General features: G+C 39.9%; 1 protein-coding gene across 1 annotated transcript; it reads right to left on the bottom strand.

Moving 5' to 3' along the window:
* On the bottom strand, positions 1 to 22,953 carry LOC307069999 (MAP7 domain-containing protein 3-like; the record flags this gene model as incomplete). Its single annotated transcript, XM_079728626.1, has 13 exons — positions 1 to 197; positions 781 to 1,052; positions 1,976 to 2,171; positions 3,236 to 3,338; positions 4,967 to 5,020; positions 6,035 to 6,139; positions 7,085 to 7,220; positions 8,733 to 8,865; positions 13,896 to 14,104; positions 14,367 to 14,497; positions 15,048 to 15,646; positions 19,718 to 19,807; positions 22,855 to 22,953. Coding segments are annotated over 13 exons (2,135 nt in total), but the record flags the coding sequence as incomplete, so codon positions are not given.
* Positions 22,954 to 23,018: the final 65 nt, after the last annotated feature.

Here is a 23,018-nt window from a genome sequence, read left to right as displayed (position 1 = left end):
GTCAAGATGATATGAGCATCTTCTGAGATATGTTAAGATGACGTTTTGATGTTTCCCTTTTTTTTTGTTTTTTTTTTGAGAGTCATTTTCTTTGCCAGGTTCAAGTAGGACGTGGAGAAATTTTGAGAGGTGTGCCTGGAGGTCAAAATCCAGAGTGGAGAATGGCTTCTCTTCCAGGCTGGATGAGGTTTACATATCTGACCAGAGGGAAAAAGAAAAGAAAGAAGGTTAGTAGAGAAAATGCTGGTTCCACAGCAAGTGGGCCCTGGCTCCGCTCTGAGGTGGGCCTGGGACCCTCAGTAGCGCCCCTGGAGTTGCTGACACACTGGTGCTCTTATAAACGTTCCCCAACCCCCAAATGGACCCAAGCTCTCTCAATTTCAAAGAGAGCTTCTCAAGGAAAGAAAAACACAGGCCTTTTGGTTTTGGAAACACAAGTTGAGAGCCTAATTCCAAAAAACTCACTAACCCTCTGCCCTGAATGATTATCTGTGTGCTGTAGAGCAGCCAGTGGATCAGGAGCGCAGAGGAACCTGAGGGGTCTGGGGTTTGAAATGAACCCCACTTTGTATATCTGGCAGGAAATGCAGGCCATAAAAATTGGAATCAAGTCATTTACCCTCTCAAAACTAACTTAATGGAGGGCTCTTCTACATCAACCTAGTTTTAGACCAACCACTGTCTTCTCCCTCACCAAGACAACCTTGGAACAGCTGGAAACACAGGAGGGTTCAAGGTCAACTACCTTTCAAATGAAGTGAAGATGGGATGAGGCCTTACCTGATCGAGCAGAAACAGATTTGCTTGTTTTCTTGTTGTCTATAGGCGGCTGGTGACTTAGGCAGGATGTCACGAGACCTTTCAGATGGTGTTTTCGGCTATCAGGAGGGATACTGGACTTAGGTGGTTCTACCTCGCTTGTGATGTCAATAATCTTGTCACAGACCCAATCCTGTGCCTCTGAATGTAAGCTCTCGGAAGGTCCCATGGTGTTGCTGGTTTCTGCCTTTCCAGTTTTGGCTGCTCGGTTGGCTGTTCCTTTGGTGGAGGATCTGGAAAGAGATATTTTGGTTATAATCCGGATTATCCCCAAACCAAGGCTTTGCCTGAAAGAAGCTTTATTATTTAATTCTAAGAAATGTCTTGGACATAAATAAACTTTCAGAATCACAGAATGGGAAGGCTGGATGGAAGGGACCCTGGAGATGACAGAACACACTGGTCTCCAAGTTGTGTCCTCCCAGGTCCTAGGGCTCCATGGGAACGCTGAGGGGGGCCAGGAGCAGCTGCGCACACAGGGCTCTAGGGACGCTGTCCCTACTGCAAGCAGATCCAGGACACAGCCAGTAAGGCAGAGTGAGGACTCATGTGGGTTTACCAGCTCCAGTGCCCTTTCCACACCATCACCAAGTCTCTTAGCAGATTGTTTCCACAGGCCTTGCAGGTTAATGTCTTTTCAGGCCATTGCCCAAGGAGCCTTCCTTTCCAGGAATCTGGTCCTGTTCTTCTGACCTAACCCTCTGACCCTCAGTTTCCCATATGTACAGTGAGGACTTTAATATCAAACTCAGAGTTGCAAGGAGAATTAAAATAGTTAAAATGCCTGGTATACTGCAGTCACGCAATCAATGTCCCCTTCCCTGACTGTATGAGACAACACTAACCAGCATGAATAAAAGCAGTTTGGAGTCAGGTGTATCTGGGTTTGAATTTGGGCTCTGCCCTTCAACAGTGGGATGCTGGGCAAATAAGGCCCATAATCTCTGCACGCCTGAGTTTCCTCGCCTGTAAAAATAGGGATGCTCATCCTCACTAAGCAAGGCTGCTGTGGGGATTAGTTTGTTTCTATAAGTCGAGTCCTTGACACAGTGTTTGGTACAAACTAAGAGCTCAGTCAATAATCTCATGCACCATTCTAAGAATGCCAATCATAACCCTTCCAAGTGTATTCTGATGAACTCACCTAGGGACTCACCTGGCACTCTTTGTCTGATTCAAAGGGTCTTTCACTCTTTTTTGTCTGAAGGTTTTCATGTCACAATTTAAAAGTGTTTTTGTCTCTTTACGGATGTAGCTAGAAGTCGCATCTAAAAACACCAGCTTGCAAGTGTTCTTCACATTTTTAATATGTGTTTTTGGTTTTGTGGATGACTCCATGCCATTTATAAAAGCTAGAGGAAAAAAAGAAAGAGCAACAAGATTAAAACTGGAGTTTCAACAACAAGACAAGCAAGGTGCCTGCCGGCTCGGGAGGGAGCCTGCCTGAAGGCAGGAGCTGTCTCATGGCAGCACTTCCCGGAGCCATGGCCTGGACTACTGCCCAGGGCACAAGCCCAGCCAGCCCTCAAAGCACAAAGCGCCACCTCTAAGGAACTCGCCCTCGCTCCTTTGCCAGCAAAGAATGATGGCCAGAGGGCCAGATGGCACCGCACTTCTCGCCCCTCCTCCTGATGACCCTCTTATTTTAGTCTCACCTCCGACCTCAACCTTTTCCAATGCCCTAAGATGGAGCCTACAGCTCGGCTGCCCCGACTGCTCCGTTCTCATGGCATTCTGGCCAAACTTCTTTTAAGTGTGACCAGCTTGTGGCAGCACCCCGGTCTGTTCATGTCTGGCTCCCCACTGGCTGTGGTTCCTCGAGGTCCCAGTAGCTAGCAGAGCGCCTGACTTGTGTGTTCGATACCCGCTACACCATAAAGGGTGAACGAATCGTGTTTTCTCAAATGCCATTACTGTGGCCATTAAGTGGTTCCTACCCACCAGGGAATGAACGAGACTCAACAATACACCTTAGGGGCACTCGTATCACGACATGATTCTCATTTTCTCTCAGTGAGGCGGGGAGTGGCATTCTACCTATGGTCAGTCATGAATGCACCACAAGGTCCTGAACTGCGAGATGCTAGTAAGCCTCACACTGAGCTGAGAAAGAGCTGCCATTTACAGTCTCTCAGCACAACCCGAAACACAGTAACAGCTGGAGCAGCAGCTAATATTTATTGAGAGTTTGCTATGTGTCAGGCACTGTTAGCACTACATGATCTCACTGCAATCTCACGCCCACCCTAGGGAGAGAACAACATTAGCTTCTCCTTTTTCAGACAGGAAAACTGAACACAGAGAGGTTGAGTAACCTGCTCAAATCCACACAGCTCAGAAGTGGAGAAACCTTTGGATGAGCCTAGACAGTCCAGCTTCTAAATACTGACTAACAGAACTCAGAAGGCAAGCAAACCTGACGGATGCATGTCATCAAAGGAATCACTGTCACTTTCTGACTCGTCCTCATCGTCTGCCTCGTCCTCCTCATATGCATCATTGCTGAATGTTTCTGTATCCTACCATGAAAAATGAAAGTCATGATTACAGCTAATATTCAGTCATCCTGACTTAGTTATTTCAAAGAAGACAGATTTCAGGGCTTCCCTGGTGGCGCAGTGGTTAAGAATCCACCTGCCAATGCAGGGGACATGGGTTCAAGCCCTGGCCCGGGAAGATCCCACATGCCCCGGAGCAAGTAAACCCGTGTGCCACAACTACTGAGCCTGCGCTCTAGAGCCCGTGAGCCACAACTACTGAGCCCACATGCCACAACTACTGAAGCCCGTGCACCTAGAGCCCATGCTCCGCAACAAGAGAAGCCACCGCAATGAGAAGCCCGCGCACTGCAACGAAGAGTAGCGCCCGCTCGCTGCAACTAGAGCCCGCGTGCAGCAACGAAGACCCAATGCAGCCAAAAATAAAAATAAAATAAATAAATTTTTAAAAAGACAGATTTCACACCTGGATTGATGGCTATTTTTTGTCATTTCAGTTAAAAGGTAAAAAAAAATCTAACCTCTTTGGCCCACAGAATCTACAGAGGACAGGACAGGTGGCCCGTGTCTTGCAGCTAGGGAAAGCCACTCAAGAATGAAAGACTTCCCTGAGTGGGAGCCAAGGGGCAACAGCTTTGGGCTGGCATGGGGGCTCTGCCAAGGTGGGGCCTTGGCTAAAAAAGTTCTTGGCTGCTGCTTGGGGCAGGGCATCTCAGGCCAATGGGCTAAATGATCCTTGAGATGGCAACTCCCAGCACTTTTCAGGAATGACATTTCTATTCTAAATTTTCATGATATGAGTGACCACAACTGGGCAACTGTAAATAGGCAAAATATCAGTTTTGTAGCTCAGAGGGTAAAGAACACAGAATCTAGGGGGAAAAGACCTTAGATGCACGCAAACCATCAAAAGGGAGGACACTAGGGCCGGGGAGGGAAGGGTGGCGGTAAACAAATACTTACGAGATACACCCTGAAAGCACTAACCATAAAGGAAAGAAACTGCTAAATTTCAGTTCATTAAAATAAGCTTCTGTTTATCAAAAGACATTATGAGAGTGTGAGGCAAACTACTGCACAGGGGCTAATAACTGCAATACAGATGTCCAAAGGGCTCAGAAGCAGAGCAGGTAAAATCTACAGATCAATAGGAAAAAGGCAAGTGACCGAATGGAAACAGGGGCAAAGGACTTGAAAAGGCGCTTCACCAAAGTGAATCTCCAAATGGCCAATAAGGCACCCGACTCCATTAGTCATCCAAAAATATTGATAAATTCAGCGATGTGAAAATCAAGAACTTCTATGTAGCAGCAGACAGCAAGAAGAAAAGACAAGCCACAAACTGGGAAAAGATATCTGCAACACATACAAGCAAGAAAGGAGAAGTTTCTAGACCATTTAAAGAACTACCAATGAGTAAGGAAAAGACAAGTCAGCCAGAAAGTTTGGGCAAAAGACCTAAACAAGCGTTCCACACAAGAAAAAACATGAAAGCCAACTAAAGGTATGAAAACATGATTTTAATAATCAGGGAAATGCCAATGTGATGTTATTTCATTACCACCAGAGATGGGCAAAAATTAAAAAGTCGGCAAGAATGTGAAGCAACAGGAATTCTTATACACTGCTGGTAGGAGCACACAGACTACCTTTGAGGTATTTGAATCTGGCCTTCTTGTCCGCTTCATAATTTCCTCAATTCTCTATTTAAAGGAAAATAAAAATTCAAACATGAAAACAGATTAAAAACAAAACACTGGTCCTGAAGAAGTTGATTATTTCCATGTTCCAGAAGCGGACAATATCAGTGACTGCTCCAACGCCACAGATACAACCGACGCAAGACCCTGGGCCGGCACCTGGGTGCCTTCCTTCTAGCCCAGTTTCATGATCATCTAGAAAACACCCTGAGCAGTGATGGGTGTACTTGTTATCCTAACAGAGAAATCCAAATGACTTCCCACTCCTGATTTTGCCGACGTGGAAGTTTATTACTTAAGACTAAGAACATATTATTGCAAACCAATTAGAACTTGTGAGCATGATTTTAGTCTGAACAGCCCACGAGTGAAGCCGAGTTAATGAGAAAAAGGCACCCCAACAATGCAACCCCGTCAGAGGTTTTGTTACTAGAAGGAGCACAAGCAGGAGGGATAAGCTTTCCCTTCTTTCCTGAAGGTGAGGAGAGCTGCAGCTCTCTGGCCTCCTCGGGGTGACTGATCTCCTAACAGAGACGCCGTGAAGTACCTTGCCTGGTCCAGGGCCCTCCTTGCTCCAAGACAAGCCACTTGGGTTGTACAAAGTGAGGTCCTACCTTACAAACAGCCTGCGCCTTGGCCTCTCAGGGAAGCCTCCACCTTCTGCCTCTTCCCACTCAGTTGCTGCAATTTCCAGCCCAGCTTAGAAAAAACTCTAACTTCCACCAACCCCTACCATGACCTGAGTGACTCTGTTCAAAGGAGCTTTGTTCCCAGAGATTTGCTGTATAGAGACATCCCTGTAATGGTCATCAGTGGTCCACGAGGGAGAGGGATGATCAGTAAGAGGACATCATTCTAGGGAGAAGGGGCCAGATCCTTGGATAAGAGAGCACAGAGGGAAAACAATCAAGGCTAGCATATCACTTACTTGTCATTTTCAAAAACATGTTTTGATATCATGTGCCCAACATTGTTTTAAACAAAGAATCAAACCCCCCAAACAGAGGGAAGGAGTACCTTTTTCCTTTCTAATCTCTCCTGCAAATTCTGTAACATAATTCTCTCGTGCTCCTTCTTGCGTTTGTCAGCCTCCTCCTGAGCTTTTATTTTGGCATCACTTTTCTAGAAAATTTGTATAAAAATATCATTTAATCTCAACATATCTGAGTGACATCAGTGAAACAGTAAGATGTTATCCAGAATAAAAGAATGTAACCTTTTGATTGAGAGTACCCACATATATAACATTCATGGATCATCAGTTTTCAAACCATTAGCAAAAATATACAGAACTAGCCTAACTATTATCACAAGGATTTACAAGCCACGTTAATCCCCTTCAGGACCTCAGGGTTGTCAGACCACGATCATTTCAAGTATGTATGTGATTATGTAGTCTTCCACTGACACAGGCATCAGAAGCCAAGTCTTACACTTCTCAAAAGCAGCAAGAGGATTCCTAAAGGTACTTTCTCGAGGAATGCAAATGCATACAATCATTTATGTAACATATTAATTGATTTTGATAAATGATACACTAAAACTGGAATATAAATTAGGCTACAACAATAATTTAAACTGAGTATAGTCTGAGCTCAGTTTGGGGGTTTATTTACCTGGTGATTTAAATTTACATGGGTGACATTCTCATCAGTGAATCTGATGAGGCATTCATAATTTGTATCTTATCTGTTGTGGCGCAGGTGTTAAGTGTCACCACAGAATACAGGGCTGGGAAAACTCACACAGGACGTTTAATCTCTGTGAGCGATCTGGATTTGCCGAAACCAAGCTATAATATTATTTATAGAGACAAACTAAAGGACTGCTCATCTGTAATTTGCTGCTTTCTGCTTTTGTTTCACTTGGAAAACATTCTGGGATTCGGCCAAGGGTGGCTGAGAACAACTCACAGAGACACTGGTAATAGCGAGACTGTAATGTGAATGCAACCAGAGCATGCAGCATCTGCTTTTTTTGTCTTGGAGAAATAGACTTTTGCTTTGGGTTTCTACTGAATTTTAGAATCTGGTTCTCATCCCTTGATCAAGTGGGGAGCCGGCAAACCTGGAGTTCTACTTTTTGGTCTTCTTGTTCTTGACTTCCTTTCTTCTTTATCTCCTTTGGTGGTTGCCCATCTCCAAATTTTGAGAACTCCTCTTGTTGGCCTTCATCTGCTTTCTTTGCTATGTCTTTCATTTTCCTGATGACACAGAATATTTAAATAACTATTATGTGCATTTTTATAGTAAAGCTGCTTGTGTATAGTAATACAATTTCTATTTACACCAGATTCACCACTTTTTCTGTGTTGTTACTACACAGGATTTGCATAATTTCATCTTTTTTAAATGGGGGAAGCTAGCCCTTGGGAGTAGAAAAAGATTTCTATCAAGTAGTGGGCTACTTTGTGTCTTAAAACACAAATGTGCGTGCACACACACACACACACACACACACACACATATATAAAATCACTCCTTCTTAATTGTTTTAGACGTATGCTCACACCCAGTCTCACATGGGGGTGTGAGAGACGGAATTTAGAGGAGGGTCTGGTGGTGCTCAGAGGAGAAAAGCCCAGTCTACAATGACTGGTGTTCAGGGCTGTTAAAATGTTAAACCAGCTCTGTTTACATGAAGCAATGAATAATATTCTTCAAGTTATAGGGGTGTTTTTTCTATTCATAATGTCTCCCCCTCCTTTCTCCCAAACCCATGTAAGGTACATGGAAAGCATGTGACTGTGATTCAAGAACACTTAATACTTAAAAACAAAGTCAGGACTGTAGTTATTCTTTGCAGGCAGTGGACAGAGGTTTACATTAGAAGGCCCCAAATCAAATGGGCCTTGAGATCGAAGATCAAGAAACCTTTAGATTGAGGTAGAATGCACACAACTGTACATGACAATGGCAGCCCACAAGTCACTGGAAACCCAGTAAAACACAAGAAGTATCCTTTCCAGGTTTACAGTTTTTTTCTTTTTTTGGTAACTTTTTATTTTCAAACTTACAAAGAAGTTTCAAGCAAAGTTGCTTTACCAGTTACTAACTCTATGTGTGTGTATATATTATTTTTTATGAACCGTCTAAGGATTTAATTCTGAACTAAAAAAATGTATAAAGAATGTCACTGGGACAAATGGCAAATTGAACTGCTGACTCTGAATTAGAAAATAAAATAATAAATTTCCTGATATTAGTTATTATACTCTGGTTATGTCAGAGAATGCTTTTGTTCTTAGGAAGTATACACGGAAGTATTTAGTAGGAAAGGGTCATGATGTATGCAACCTATTCTTAAACAGGTTTACAAATTCTAAAGTTATAAAGGACTTTTGAAATAAAGAAAGGGGCTGATGCCAGTGAACGGCAACAGAAAGAGTCTTGTGTGATCACTCAGGCGCTCCCACTGAGATCCAGGCCCCTGACATGAGTTCAGGTCTCTATGCATCTTTACAGCACACCTGACGGCACATGACACATAGAGACTAAAAAGGACCATACACTCATCTACACACCAGCATCCTGTCTGCTTGAAATGCTCCCCACATTTGTTTAGAAGGCGACGAGTCATTTCTGATTCACACTGAAGAAAAAGTCAGTTACTATTTGAGAATCTATAATACATCTAACTTGAGGATAAAGTGTGACTTCCAGAATTCAGGCCCCAGCCAAGATTTACAGTATAGAAAGGATGATTTTGTGCCAACCTTTGTTCCATCTCTTTTTGTAGTCTTTCTTCCTCTTTTTCTTTTTGTTCACGAGCAAGGCGTCGTTTCTCTGCCAAAATTCTTGTTGCCTCCTCGGCATTCATAGGCCCTGGTGTGCTTTTATTACCAGACTCTAATTTAAATTAACATGTAAAACAGTTAAGTTTAGGGAACTTACTGCCTCTAAGTCCAACAAAGAGGTGCAAGACAACCTGTGATGTTAAAAAAACCAAACAGTATGTCCCTGGTCTAAAATGTATAAATAAACTATAAGTGATTTATGTAACAGCTTTTGTTCAAAAGCCCAGCTCCCGCCCCCTCTCACCCCCACCCCCCAACAACAGAAGTAGCATATTGTTGATTTTTAACAGCTACCTGTTCCAAAATGAAATAATGTACTCCTGCTTTGGTTTAGCTGTTTTGAGATACCTGACTGAATTGCCTCTATGGGAAAAAACTTAAGATATACTGAATATAGAGGAAGACAAGCTTATGCTCGGTCCAAATGAAGTGTACAGATCTTTTATTTTTTAAGTTATTTTGTCATGCCATGCAGCTTGCGGGATCTTAGCTCCCTGACCAGGGATCGAACCTGGGCCCTGGCAGTAAAAGCATCGAGTCCTTAACCACTGGACTGCCAGGGAATTCCCTGAAGTGTACAAATCTTAATTACTCGATTAAACAAAAATATATCCAGCGTACATTGTGCATCATCTTTACTAAATATATACTGTTTAGCTAACTGTTATAATAGTATGCTAACATATTTGGTTGATCATAAAGTGGCTAACTGTAGATAACCAAAGAAACCAAGACTATCAGTAAAGTAAGGTGACCACATGGAGGCATAAAATTTTAGTTCATGTGACATATTTGTTTTAAGTATGACGAATTTGTTTTAAATAAACTACATGCAAAAATGAGGATTTCAGGGCTTCCCTGGTGGCGCAGTGGTTGAGAGTCCGCCTGCTGATGCAGGGGACATGGGTTCGTGCCCCGGTCCGGGAAGATCCCACATGCCATAGAGCAGCTAGGCCCGTGAGCCATGGCTGCTGAGCCTGCGCGTCCAGAGTCTGTGCTCCGCAATGGGAGAGGCCACAACAGTGAGAGGCCCGCGTACCGCAAAAAAAAAAAAAAAAAAAAAAGAGGATTTCAAAAAATCAGGAATAAATAATTTGTAATAAAAAGATCATTTCTGTTACAAAGAATTCACAGTGGAATTCCTTCAAAAAGCAAAATTCACGAGTGTATTTAAAATTAAGTAATGTCAATGGATATTAAGAATGCATGTAATACCAAAAAAGAAAATTACAGGCCAATATCTTTGATGAATATAGATGCAAAAATTCTCAAAAAAATGTTAGCAAACCAAATCCAATGACACAAAAAAGATCATACACCATGATCAAGTTGGATTCATCACAGGGTCACAAGGATGGTTCAACAAACGCAAAGTAATCCATGTGATACACCACATCAACAAAAGAAATGACAAAAACCACATGATCATCTCAATAGATGCAGAAAAGGCTTTTGATAAAATTCAGCATCTCTTCATGATAAACTCTTACCAAAGTTGGTATAGAGGGAACATATCTCAACATAATAAAAGCTTTGACAAACCTACAGCCAATCTAATACTCAAAAGTGAAAAGTTAAAAGCCTTCCTGCTAAAATCTGGAACAAGACAAGGATGCCCACTCTCACCACTTCTATTCAACAACAGTATCGGAAGTCCTAGCCATAGCAATCAGAGAAGAAAAAGAAATAAAAGGTATCCAAATTGGAAGCAAAGAGGAAAATTGTCATTATATGTAGTTGACATGATATTATACATAGGAAGCCCACACAAGACTCCACACAGAAACTACTAGAACTGATAAACAAATTCAAATTTTTGCATCTATATTCAACAAAGTAGCAGGATACAAGATTAACATACAGAAATCCATTGCATTTCTTTACACTAACAATGAAGTATCAGAAAGGGAAAAAAAATCCCTTTTAAAACTGCATCAAAAACAATAAAACACTTAGGAGTAAACCTGACTAAGGAGATAAGAGTTATATGCCGAGAACTATAAAACATTGATAAAGGAAACTGAAGATGATTTAAAGAAATGGAAAGATATCCCATGCTCCTGGATTGGAAGAATTAATATTGTTAAAATGGCCACACTACCCAAAGCAATCTACAGATTTAATGTGATCCCTATCAAATTACCCATGACATTTTTCACAGAACCAGAACAAATAATCATAAAATTTTTATGAAACCATACATAAAAGACTCAGAATATCCAAAGCAATCTTGAGGAAAAAGAACAAAGCTGGAGGCATAACCCTCCCAGACTTCAGACAATACTACAAAGCTATAGTAATCAAAACAGTGTGGTACGGGCACAAAAACAGACATATGGGTCAGTGGAACAGAATAGAGAGCCCAGAAAAAAACCCCACGTATCTACGCTCAATTAATCTTCGACAAAGGAGGCAAGAATATACAACTGAGAAGACACAGTCTCTTCTGTAAGTGGTGTTGGGAAAGCTGGACAGCCACATGTAAGTCAATGAAATCAGAACACTCCCTCACACCATACACAAAAATAAACTCAAAATAGCTTAAAGACTATTAAAATATAAAACAGGACACCATAAAACTCCTAGAAGAGAACATAGGCAAAACATTCTCTGTCATAAATCATAGCAATGTTTTCTTAGGTCAGTCTCCCAAGGCAACAGGAATAAAAGCAAAAATAAACAAATGGGACCTAATCAAACTTATAAGCTTTTGCACAGCAAAGGAAACCATAAGCAAAACAAAAAGCCAACCTATGGACTGGTAGAAAATATCTGCAAATAATGTGACCTACAAGGTCTTAATTTCCGAAATATACAAACAGCTTATACAACTCAGTAACAAAAAACCGAAAGCCTAATCAAAAAATGGACAGAACTAAATAGACATTTCTCTAAAGAAGCCATATAGATGACCAAAAGGCACACGAAATGATGCTCAACACCACAAATTATCAGAGAAATGCAAATCAAAACTACAATGAGGTATATCACCTCACACCGGTCAGAATGGCCATCATGAAAAAGTCTACAAACAATCAGTGCTGGAGAGGGTGTGGAGAAAAAGGAACCCTCCTACACTGCTGGTGGGAATGTAAATTGGTAGCGCCTCTATGGAGAACAGTATGGAGGTTCCTTAAGAATCTAAAAATAGGGGGCTTCCCTGGTGGCGCAGTGGTTGAGAGTCCGCCTGCCAATGCAGGGGACACGGGTTCGTGCCCTGGTCCGGGAGGATCCCACATGCTGCAGAGCGGCTGGGCCCGTGAGCCATGGCCGCTGAGCCTGTGCGTCTGGAGCCTGTGCTCCGCAACGGGAGAGGCCACGACAGTGAGAGGCCCGCGTACTGCAAAAAAAAAAACAACAACAACAACAACAAAAAAACTAAAAATAGAGCTACCATATGATCTTGCAATCCCACTCCTGGGCATATATCTGGAGAAAACCATTAATTCGAAAAGATACGTGCACCCCATTGTTCACAGCAGCATTATTTACATTAGCCAAGATATGGAAGCAAACCAAATGTCCATCGACAGAGGAGTGGATAAAGAAGATGTGGTACATATATACAATGGAATATTACTCAGCCATAAAAAAGAATGAAATAATGCCATTTGCAGCAACATATTAGGACCAAGACGTTATCATACTAAGTGAAGTAAGCTAGACAGAGAAAGACAAATAATATATGATATCGCTTATATGTGGAATCTAAGAAAATGATACAAATGAACTTATCTACAATACAGAAATTGACTCACAGCCATAGAAAACAATCTTATGGTTACCAAAGGGGAGGGGTGGGGAGGGATAAATTAGGAGCTTGGGGGCTTCCCTGGCAGCGCAGTGGTTGAGAATCTGCCTGCCAATGCAGGGGACACCGGTTCGAGCCCTGGTCTGGGAAGATCCCACATGCCGCGGAGCAACTAGGCCCGTGAGCCACAATTACTGAGCCTGTGCGTCTGAAGCCTGTGCTGCACAACACGAGAGGCTGCGATAGTGAGAGGCCCGCGCACCAGGATGAAGAGTGGCCCCCGCTTCCCACAACTAGAGAAAGCCCTCGCACAGAAATGAAGACCCAACACAGCCATAAAAAATAAATAAATAAATATATATTTTTTTAAAATTAGGAGTTTGGGATTAAAATATACACACTACTATATATAAAACAGAAAACTAACAAGGACCTACTGTATAGCACAGGGAACTATACTCAATATCTTGTAATAACCTATAATGGAAGAGAATGTATAAAAAGAATGTGTATATTTATATACATATATATGTATAACTGAATCACTTTGCTGTACACCTGAAACTAACAGAACATTGTAAGTCAACTGTATTTCAATTAAAATTAAAAAAAAAAAACAGAAACAGACTCACAGACATAGAAAACAAACTTATGGTTACCAAAGGGGAAAGGAGCAGGGGGAGGGATAAATTAGGAGTTTGGGATTAGCAGATATGAACTGCTATATATAAAATAGATAAACAATAAGGTCCTACTGTATAGCACTGGAAACTACATTCAATATCTTGAAATAACCTATAATGAAAAAGAATACATATATAGCTGATTCACTTTGTTGTATACCAGAAACTAACACAACATTGTAAATCAACTGTACTTCAATTAAAAAAAAGAATGGCAAAATACCAATATGATACTTTTTGGAACCCACATACTGACCTGACACATGTATGGTCTATGTATGGAAACTGCCCTACAGCTCCTGAAGGAAACCTGCTCAGCCACAAATGGCTGGAGTGCTCTCTCCAAGGATGGAAAATACCTTAGGGCCATCCACTATCGGAGCTGGAAGGAAATGCAGGCACCACCTAGACCATGGCACTCATCCAACCCACCCATACTTCCAGTATCAGCTCCAAAAATGGGGGTAAGAAGTTCCAGCAAGAAAAAAAAAGTAGTGTGCCAGCGTGACTGGTGAAATTCTCTTTATTTAAAAGAAAGTTCGCTTCCTAAAGTTCTCTGAACTGGGGAATAAAATGATGTTGACAGTTCCCAAACTACCTTAAGATTTTCTGTGTTGCTGAAATGAACTTCTTAGTGAAGGAACTCACCTTCACAGATCATATCCTTTTGGCTTGCAGCCTCAGAGCTGTTAATGGTGTTAGAGATGGCTTCACTTTTCATTCCAATAGTACCTAATGCATTTTGTGCAAATACGGTACGCTGCACAGGAATTACTCTACAGGAAAAAGAAAACTGTGTCGACTGTTTTGACGTGACGGGTGAAGGTGACGGGGGGCGATTCTTTTGGATTTGCCTGCTGGGAAAAAGTAATAGTTAATGGGGGAAGTCTGGTATGGTTTTGTAATACATATGTGATGATTTTTAGTGTACTATTTCATAAACTATAATGTCTTGACTTTATGATATGATATTTTATAACAGACAAAGGTAAATCTATTTTTAAAGGCTTTTCCCTTTATATTTACATTACCATGCATACTACATTATTTATGAAACACTGATGTGAAATTTATCTTGGTAAAATACGTATCAGGAACAGTGGCAAGTAAGCTACTTACCTAGCACTGATGGGAGATGGAGGACACCACCTGCTTGTAGGAGAAGATGACCATCTATAACACGGTATCTGTGATGGTGGTAGGTGCTTCTTCGTTACTGGGTTTGAGGCCTGTCTGTCCGTTTCTGATTTCTGAACAAATCAATACAATCAGATAAGAAATTACTAGCATTACCTTTTGCAGCTGGCTTTTCAAGAGAAAAATATTCTGAATAACATATAATTATAGCTCCTTAAACTCCCAATTTTCTTTTCATGCATGAGAATAAGGTACAGAGATACATTCTTCCAGACTAACAATTTATATTACACAATTCAAGCATGTCATAAAAATAATTTAAAAGAATTTTTACTTTAAAACCTACTTTTATTTTTAAATCCTAACTGAAGTTTGCAATAGTTCTCAAAAACATTCCTTCAGAGTTTAGAAACACTGTTCATATAAACTGCTTTATTTTGTCTCTTCTACTAAAAATTAACTAATATTCCAGCTTTGGGGGGGGGGGTAAACTCTGTGACAACGAATATCATATCATTTTAAATTATTAAAGTGAATTTATTTTATCACAGAACGCTATAAATAAGAAGTTGCTTATGTTGTGAAATCTGACCTATCATAATCTATACAACAAAACATACAGATTTTAATAGAAAATTTCTCAATGAAAGGCACTTGTCGAACCTGTGGAGAGTCTTTCATTTTCACCTTGGAAGACATTCCCATGGTCACCTCAGGGGAGGCCTCGGGGGGCACCTCCATACTTGCCTCAGAGGGCACTTCTGTGCTCTCCTCTGGGGATGCTTCCACGTTCGCCTCAGGAGATGCTTCCACGCTCGCCTCAGGAGATGCTTCCACACTAGCCTCAGATGACGCTTCCGTGCTCACCTCTGGGGATGAGTCCATGCTCACCTCTGGGGACGGATCCACACTCGCCTCAAGGGACAGATCCTCGCTTGCCTCAGGTGATGTTTCCATGCTCGTGGGGGGTGTTCCTCCGCTCGCCTTGGGGGGTGCTTCCATGCTCGCCTCGGGGGGTGCTTCCATGCTCGCCTCGGGGGATACATCCAAGCTTGCCTCGGGGGGTGCTTCCACGCTCACCTCTGGGGGCACTTCCACACTCGCCTTGGGGGCCGTTTCCACGCTTGTCTTGGAGGGTGTGTCTACTTTCTCCTGGGGAGGTATTACCACTGTTGACTTGTGAGGCACTATGGTACTCTTCAATTCATCACTGCTACGCTTAAGCAGGGGCATGTTTACATATTGGAATATATTGTGGATGCCTGTAGGTAAATGAGGACAGAGGGTGAAATTCCACACAGCTAGAAATTAGATAAGACAGAAATGCACCATGTAACAATATAAACACAAAAAGAGACTGCGTTTATTAGGAAATGACAGGGATTACATACAACACAGAAATGTTTACTGAAATGGATCACAGACATAGAACAGAAGCATCACAAAGTTGGTACTTCAAAAGCAGCACCACCACCAAGAGAGGCATTGTGAAAACAACAGTCCACTCCAGATGAAAATAAGATGCTTCTCCAAAGCTGATGTTTGCCGTAAGCCGTTTCTATTTTAATCACACTATAGTTCAGAATGATTTTCATAGAAAATTACAAGACCTTCAACGCTTTTTAAAAGTAATCTAAACAATGTCAACAAGGCCAGGGATCTTACCATTACAGGTGATTACATAAGGCATTCTATATATGATCGTTTTAAAATAGAGTATAAAAAAGTATTTTCTCACCCATACTAAAAATTGTAATAAGACATTAATCAGAATGGGCTGGATCTCCAACGTCTCTTCCAGCTTTAACAATCTAAATATTTTTAGCCTAACAAATGGACAAAAATTATAATATCCGGTACCAGCTAAGATAGAGGAAAAGGATAATACCAATGTTGGGAACCAGGCAACCTCATGCACTGCTGGTGGAAGTATGGATTGGTATATGCTCCCTGGGAAGCATTTTGGCAATAGTGTATCAAAAGCCATTCTAAAAAGTACACACTCGGGACGTCCCTGGCTAAGAATCTGGCTTCCAATGCAGGAGACAAGGGTTCGAGCCCTGGTTGGGGAACTAAGATCCCACATGCCGCGGGGCACCTAAGCCTGCACGCTCTAGAGCCCACGTGCCACAACTAGAGAGCCTGCGTGCCGCAACTACTGAGCCCATGCGTGCACACCAGAGAGAAGCCTGTGCACCACAACAAAGATCCCGCATGCCACAACTAAGACCCAACGCAGCCAAATCAATCAATCAATAAATATTTTTTTAAAATAAGAAGTGCACACTCTTTGTTCTTGCAATTTCACTTTTAGGTTATTCTGAAGAAAAAATCAGATAAATAAATGAAAATGTATGTATGAGATTACTTACTACAACACTGTTTAATAATATAATTTAATAATTATATTTAAATATAATCTAAATATTCAACACAAAACTTGGACTATACTAAGGCAGTCATTAAGAGTAATAATATACAATTTTTGGACATAGAAAATGGTATATGTTGAGTTTAAACAAAAGCAGGTTATGATCCCATTCTATTAAAAAATATGTAAACGCAAAGAAAAATATTGTTATCAGTGGGTATTAGAATAATAGAAAATTATATTTAAATTTTTTCTATACTAAATATTTATTGCTTTATAATAAAGTGAATTTTTTTTTTTTGGCCATACCACGTAGCTTGTGGGATCTTAGTTCCCCGACCAGGAACAGAACCTGAGCCCTCGGCAGTGAGAGCATGGAGTCCTAACCACTGGACCACCAGGGAATTCCCTAAAGTAAACATTTTAAGGAAGGTATTTGGTGGTGGCTTTCTAAAGTCTTGGTAAATATAAGACTCGGTTATTTTTTAGTCCCTCACTTTTGGTAGAGAAAGCATTTTACTTACATACTTGTATGTGCCTAAACAGTCACTTATTTAACACTGACTGCTACAGAAAATATAGTAAGTATAATAACTAGATTTCTAATAGCTACAGAAATTTAAGCCAAATATTGAGGGTTTTGATAGGAGTAATATATTAAAATAAAATGAAAGTAATTAGAATACCTTACAATAGACTCAGGGGAGACTGGTAGAAAATAATCTGATACACATACAACTAGGCATAAACAAAGTTGGGGATTTGAACCAAGAGAAGTAAAACTGCACTACCACAAAGTCTATGACAGCACTTTGGTTTACTAATCATACGGATATTGACATAAAAATAAGCAAAGGGGGTGGGATATATTCTGGAAAGGAAAAAGTGGAGAAAAAAAGACAAAAAGGATGGGAACAATGCACTAGAACTCTCCATTACTAAGGACTTACTATCTAAAGACATGTCTAACATGATATGTAACCTATAAATGAGAAAATCCACATAACCCTGAAGATCTGTTTTATTTTGCTAACAATCTTTATGTTCTTAATTAAAAGCTAAAGAGCCACTCAACGTTATTCTTCCACATTTTAAGGAAAAAAGAAGGGTGGAGTAGGACACTTTCTCCCTTGATATTATTTAAGTTTTTCTATATTTTTAAAATCCAGTACTTTTTACAGTACTGTGATACACTTAAACACAGGTTAAGAAACCCACTGTTTTACAATTTAACAACCAAAGGTCCCTATCTCATCCTATAAATTACACTGATAACTATTCTACCCTGTTAGAAATCATAAATATGCAACATAAAATGTTGGGTAGAATCACTCACTTGCAAAGTATTGATTCAAATTATTTTTATGCCTTACTGTAAAAAACTAAGCGATACAACCTACTTTTAAGCACAAATATTAACACTTTCAGACACTCTACTCTATGCCTGTTACCTGGAGTACTGCTTCCAGAAATTAATAATGAAGCAGTACTTTTGGTCCTGGCTACTGATGCTTTTGTTGGGATGAACAGGCGACGGATTAAATTATTCTCCCAAAGACCAGTGTATAGCTGACAAACTAAATGATGAGAACAAACAGAAAGGATTTGATCTGAGGTCTCACAAATAAATGCAAAGCAAGAAGGAGCAATGTGAACTGCTGCAAATGATAACTTTCCCAGCCTAAAAGCAGAGGCAACGAGAGCCACACATATATAACAGGACTGAAAACTGCCACCTGATGGGACTACACTGTTAGGGAAAAGAATACCTGAATAGAGGGGCAAAGGCCCCAGCATACCACAATAACCCCAAAGCAGGAATCCAGGTAATGTATCTAGCAGAACCATACCCAATGTATGGAGTCTCTACAGAGGAACTCACACGTGGAGAAAATAGTTGTACATGACAAAACAACTCTGACATGGATTCCTCCAGATGTATGTCACTGACAGTCATATTGGTCAAGTCGATTGCCAATAGCTCCAACAGACAGAGTGAATTATTCTGTTAAAAGTAAATCTTGTAAATAGCTTGCTCCAATAAATTTTTATGTTCAAAAAGATCCCTGTGGGGGCTTCCCTGGTGGCACAGTGGTTAAGAATCCACCTGCCAATGCAGGGGACACGGGTTCGAGCCCTGGTCCGGGAAGATCCCACATGCCGTGGAGCAACTAAGCCCATGAACCACAACTACTGAAGCCCACGTGCCTAGAGCCCGTGCTCCGCAACAAGAGAAGCCACTGCAACGGGAAGCCCACACACCGCGATGAAGAGTAGCCCCTGCTCGCCGTAACTAGAGAAAGCCCGTGCACAGCAACAAAGACCCAACACAGCCAAAAATAAAAATAAATAAATTTATAAAAAAAAAGAAAAAAGATCCCTGTGACAATGACATTTGTTATAACAGGATGTGACCTGAATCAATTAAATGGAGAGTCTTCTGTAAGTGAACAGTTTGTTACGGAAAAAAAAGGAAAATCATGTTTAAAAGGGAAAACTTAGGGGGGTGTTAGAAACAACTTTACATAAAGAAGTACTTCAGTAATAATTTTGAAATCTTGTGTGTAATCATCAGCAGTGAAAACACGCCCAAAGGATAGATGTGGATTATGCTGTGAAGCAACAAAGCAAAGCTTTGAAGTTCAAAATGTTGCCGGTAATTTAGAACTTCAATGTGCGAACTGATGAAACGTTTGAAGGGAATCAAGTGCTTCAGGACAACTCTGTCTATACCAACATTCTGTGATCTAGCTCCTCAGCTTCATTGCAGAATTATATATTTCATTTAAAGAGACTCTTCTGGCTTCAGCCAAATAAGCATGGCACCAAAGTACATTTTTTAGTTAAAGAAGGGATATTTTGGCTTCCAATATTTTGGAATGGCCTTTCAAGCAGCTGAATGTTGACATAAGTATAACACTTTTAAACCACCATTTAAGATCGGTACATAGAAATAACTAACCAGGTGTTTTTTCTTCCACTTGTTCTGTAGATGAATGCAGTTTGCTACATCTTCTATTCAGAGATGAGCTTCTCCTCTTTTCTGTTGTTTCTGGAGATCAAGGGCAAAGAATATTACCTTTTACAAGCTGTTTATATATATTATTTCAGGGGTGAGCCACCCGTTTCCAAACATTTTTTATCTTATTTAAATTTCAAGTATTATGCAGAAATTTTACATGCCCAAACTTAAAACTAGTTTACTCTTTAAGTAAGTTATCCGAAGTGAAATAAAATTATTTAGGAAACAGTAAAAATTGAGCAGGAAAATCAGATACTTACAACATCGAAGTTCCCAAATTAGGAATATACATTTAATTTTGGACACAGTCCATAACATCTATTACTAAAGTAATTTATAGTTTAGTTTTGTTTTTTTTTTGGCTGTGCCGCACGGCTTGCGGGATCTTAGTTCCCTGATCAGGGATTGAACCCAGGCCACGGCAATGAAAGCACCGAGTCCTAACCACTGGACTGCCAGGAAAGTCCCTTAACTAGCATTTTTTAAATAAAAATGATCATTAACATTTGGTATAGATGTCACAATTTTAGCAACCCAAACCAGTCATATGGGAAAAGACACTTTGTGTCTTTTCCATTTCACTTCAAATATTATGGCTCAGGATACTGATGAAAGTCTTTAAAGAAGAACTGCTCTTTTGGGAACCTCTAAATTAAAGTACATATGACAATATAGCGTCTTGTGAAAATTCTTGAATTGATAATGTAATTGCACAGCATGAACCATAGAAGTGTAATCAATTCGACCATGTGATGAAATCACCTATCCCTCATTATCACACTGCAAGAAATGACAAAATAGTGTGAACAGTTATTATAAGTCAGCAGTGAGCAGAAGAAAAACAGACTGTTTGAATCAGTCAAGATTTAAAGCAACGCTATTTAAAATATCACAGGTTAGATTATGAACTTCATTTGAGTTTGAAATGTTCACCTCTCTGGATTGAACAGGTTTTATTTCAATTTGAAGGGATTTTACAAAGGTAAGCCACTGACATATTGATTTTATTTTCAATAAAATTATTGGAATCATTAATTTAACGGCATTCATCATTTCAGAGTGTGCAATATACTGTAACTTTAAGCAAATTCTTTCATAAAGTATCTTCCACACATACCTTCTTCTATTAAAAAGTTACTTGGAATTGTTCCTTCAGTGCAATTCAACTAATTATTAACTTGAAAGTCATCATCTGTCCCTTCTCTTTACATGTCTCATTGATACAGCAGGCACACATATTAATGAAAACACACTAGTGTTTGCTCATTATATTAAAAATGTAATAAATAACTGCAAGAATTCTCTGCTAATTCCTCCAAGCAATTAGATAGTAAAACATGGCCAATGCTTATGAAACAATTAAAATAAATTAAAATGAAAGTATATAAACATAACATTGCAATGAATGTTACCTAATTTTTCTAAAGGATTGAGTTTGTGAATAATAAATTAATTACATGACAAGCAAGGTGCTAGAGAATATCTTCCCGCATTAATCTATGAATGAACCTGGGCTATACATAAAAGTGCTCTGGGAAAGCATACTGAGGGTAAGGGTGGAAAGTGGATCAACTTTTGTTGGACCATTACAAGAGAAAATTAGATGCACCAAGACTGACAAACAATCAAAGACCTCTCAAGTTCATCGTTGGAAACTGTTAAGAGTTCTAAAAGTACAAATAACGTAAGGATGAACAAAAGAAAAATCCTTTTCAACATATTAAAACTATAATATTTAGACAAAAATGGAAATGGTTCCTACTAAGTTAACCACTGCTACAATTAACTAATTATACTTTAAATGAGGTCCAGAATCTTTTTCTGTAGTGGAATTTTAGAGCAATCAGCATGGCTCAAAAAACTGCCAAGGCACCTAATAATACAAAAGAAACATTTTTAATTCAAACTATAATTATGCCTTTGTCTCAATTCACAAGGTACAAAGGTGGTATTTCTTCTTTTCTTATGGCTAAGTTTGAGGGAATGATGTGGAATATGTCTGCCATGTCTTTTTCCTGCCCAGATCACTTCTGTTTTTTTCTCCATATGGGTATGGTTGTCTAATCCATTTCAATTATCAATGAGAAGCACCATGTACTACAAGCCAGAAATGGTCATTGACACACACTCTGGTAAAGATTTTTTTAAAGATAAGCAACTCTAGGGAATTCCCTGGCCGTCCAGTGGTTAGGACTCCGTGCTTTCACTGCGTAGGGTACGGGTTCAATCCCTGGTTGAGGAACTAAGTAAAATCCCACAAGCGGGGCAGCCAAAAGAAAAAAAAAGGAACGCTAATTAAAAGTGCAAACACTAAGAGCTAAAGGTATTTGAAGTATCCATAGTAGATAACTTTGTTTTATTTTAAAGAACACTGCATTACCTCTAGGAAGAGTTGTAAAGTGGAGCTTAGCAATACTTCTCTCATTAAACACTGTTACCACTTTATTTGCTTTGGGGGAAAACAAGGACTTGCTAGTGGAATGTACAATTTAAATACCATGATCCATCTATCAAATGACCAAAATATAAACCATAAGTAAGTATGGTGGAGTGGAAATCACCTAATTTCTTGGGGTCTTAACTATACAACTAGGAAGGTAATTATAGTTGCCTGTCAACTTTATATATATGTGAAGCAGATCAACCTGTCCACTGCTATATATATGCTATTATTTTCCTTAAATGAGGTAATATTCATGAAACTTAATGAAAATTGAATGACTAGTCTAGTCCCTAGAAAAAGTGATTTCATTTATAGGTTAGACAGAATATGAATTAATTCTAAAACGAATTATTGTGCCACCTAATGGCAATGTCTCTTGGTCAAAATATGTTTCATATTTGTTGGGCTACCTAAGCCCAACAAACCCATCTGATATGATTAGTACACAAATCAAGAAACAAGGATTTATACTGATGAAAATACAGAATAGTAATGACCATCTCTACTGTAAAACAACGTGGTGCTCTTCTGAAATGTCCTACAATCTAAAGAATAAGTGGTACTGTGGAAATACATATAAAGAATTGATTTCATTGGTTTGAAACTCAGTAGAATACCTGAAATAACTACTTACTCCTGGCAATAGAATTTTGAGGACTTGCAGATGACATTTGTTTATGTAATCCAGAAGTCCCCTGTTCAAGCTTTTCAGTAGATACAGAATGTCTGTTGGCTGAGAAAAGATATAAGGTTTACTGTACTCATATTTAAAAAAGCATCACTAGCTGAAACAAAATG

The sequence above is a fragment of the Hyperoodon ampullatus genome (assembly GCF_949752795.1).
Source record: "Hyperoodon ampullatus genome assembly, contig: scaffold_355, whole genome shotgun sequence".
Classification (NCBI taxonomy): domain Eukaryota; kingdom Metazoa; phylum Chordata; class Mammalia; order Artiodactyla; family Ziphiidae; genus Hyperoodon; species Hyperoodon ampullatus.
This window is presented reverse-complemented; position numbering and strand designations above follow the sequence as displayed.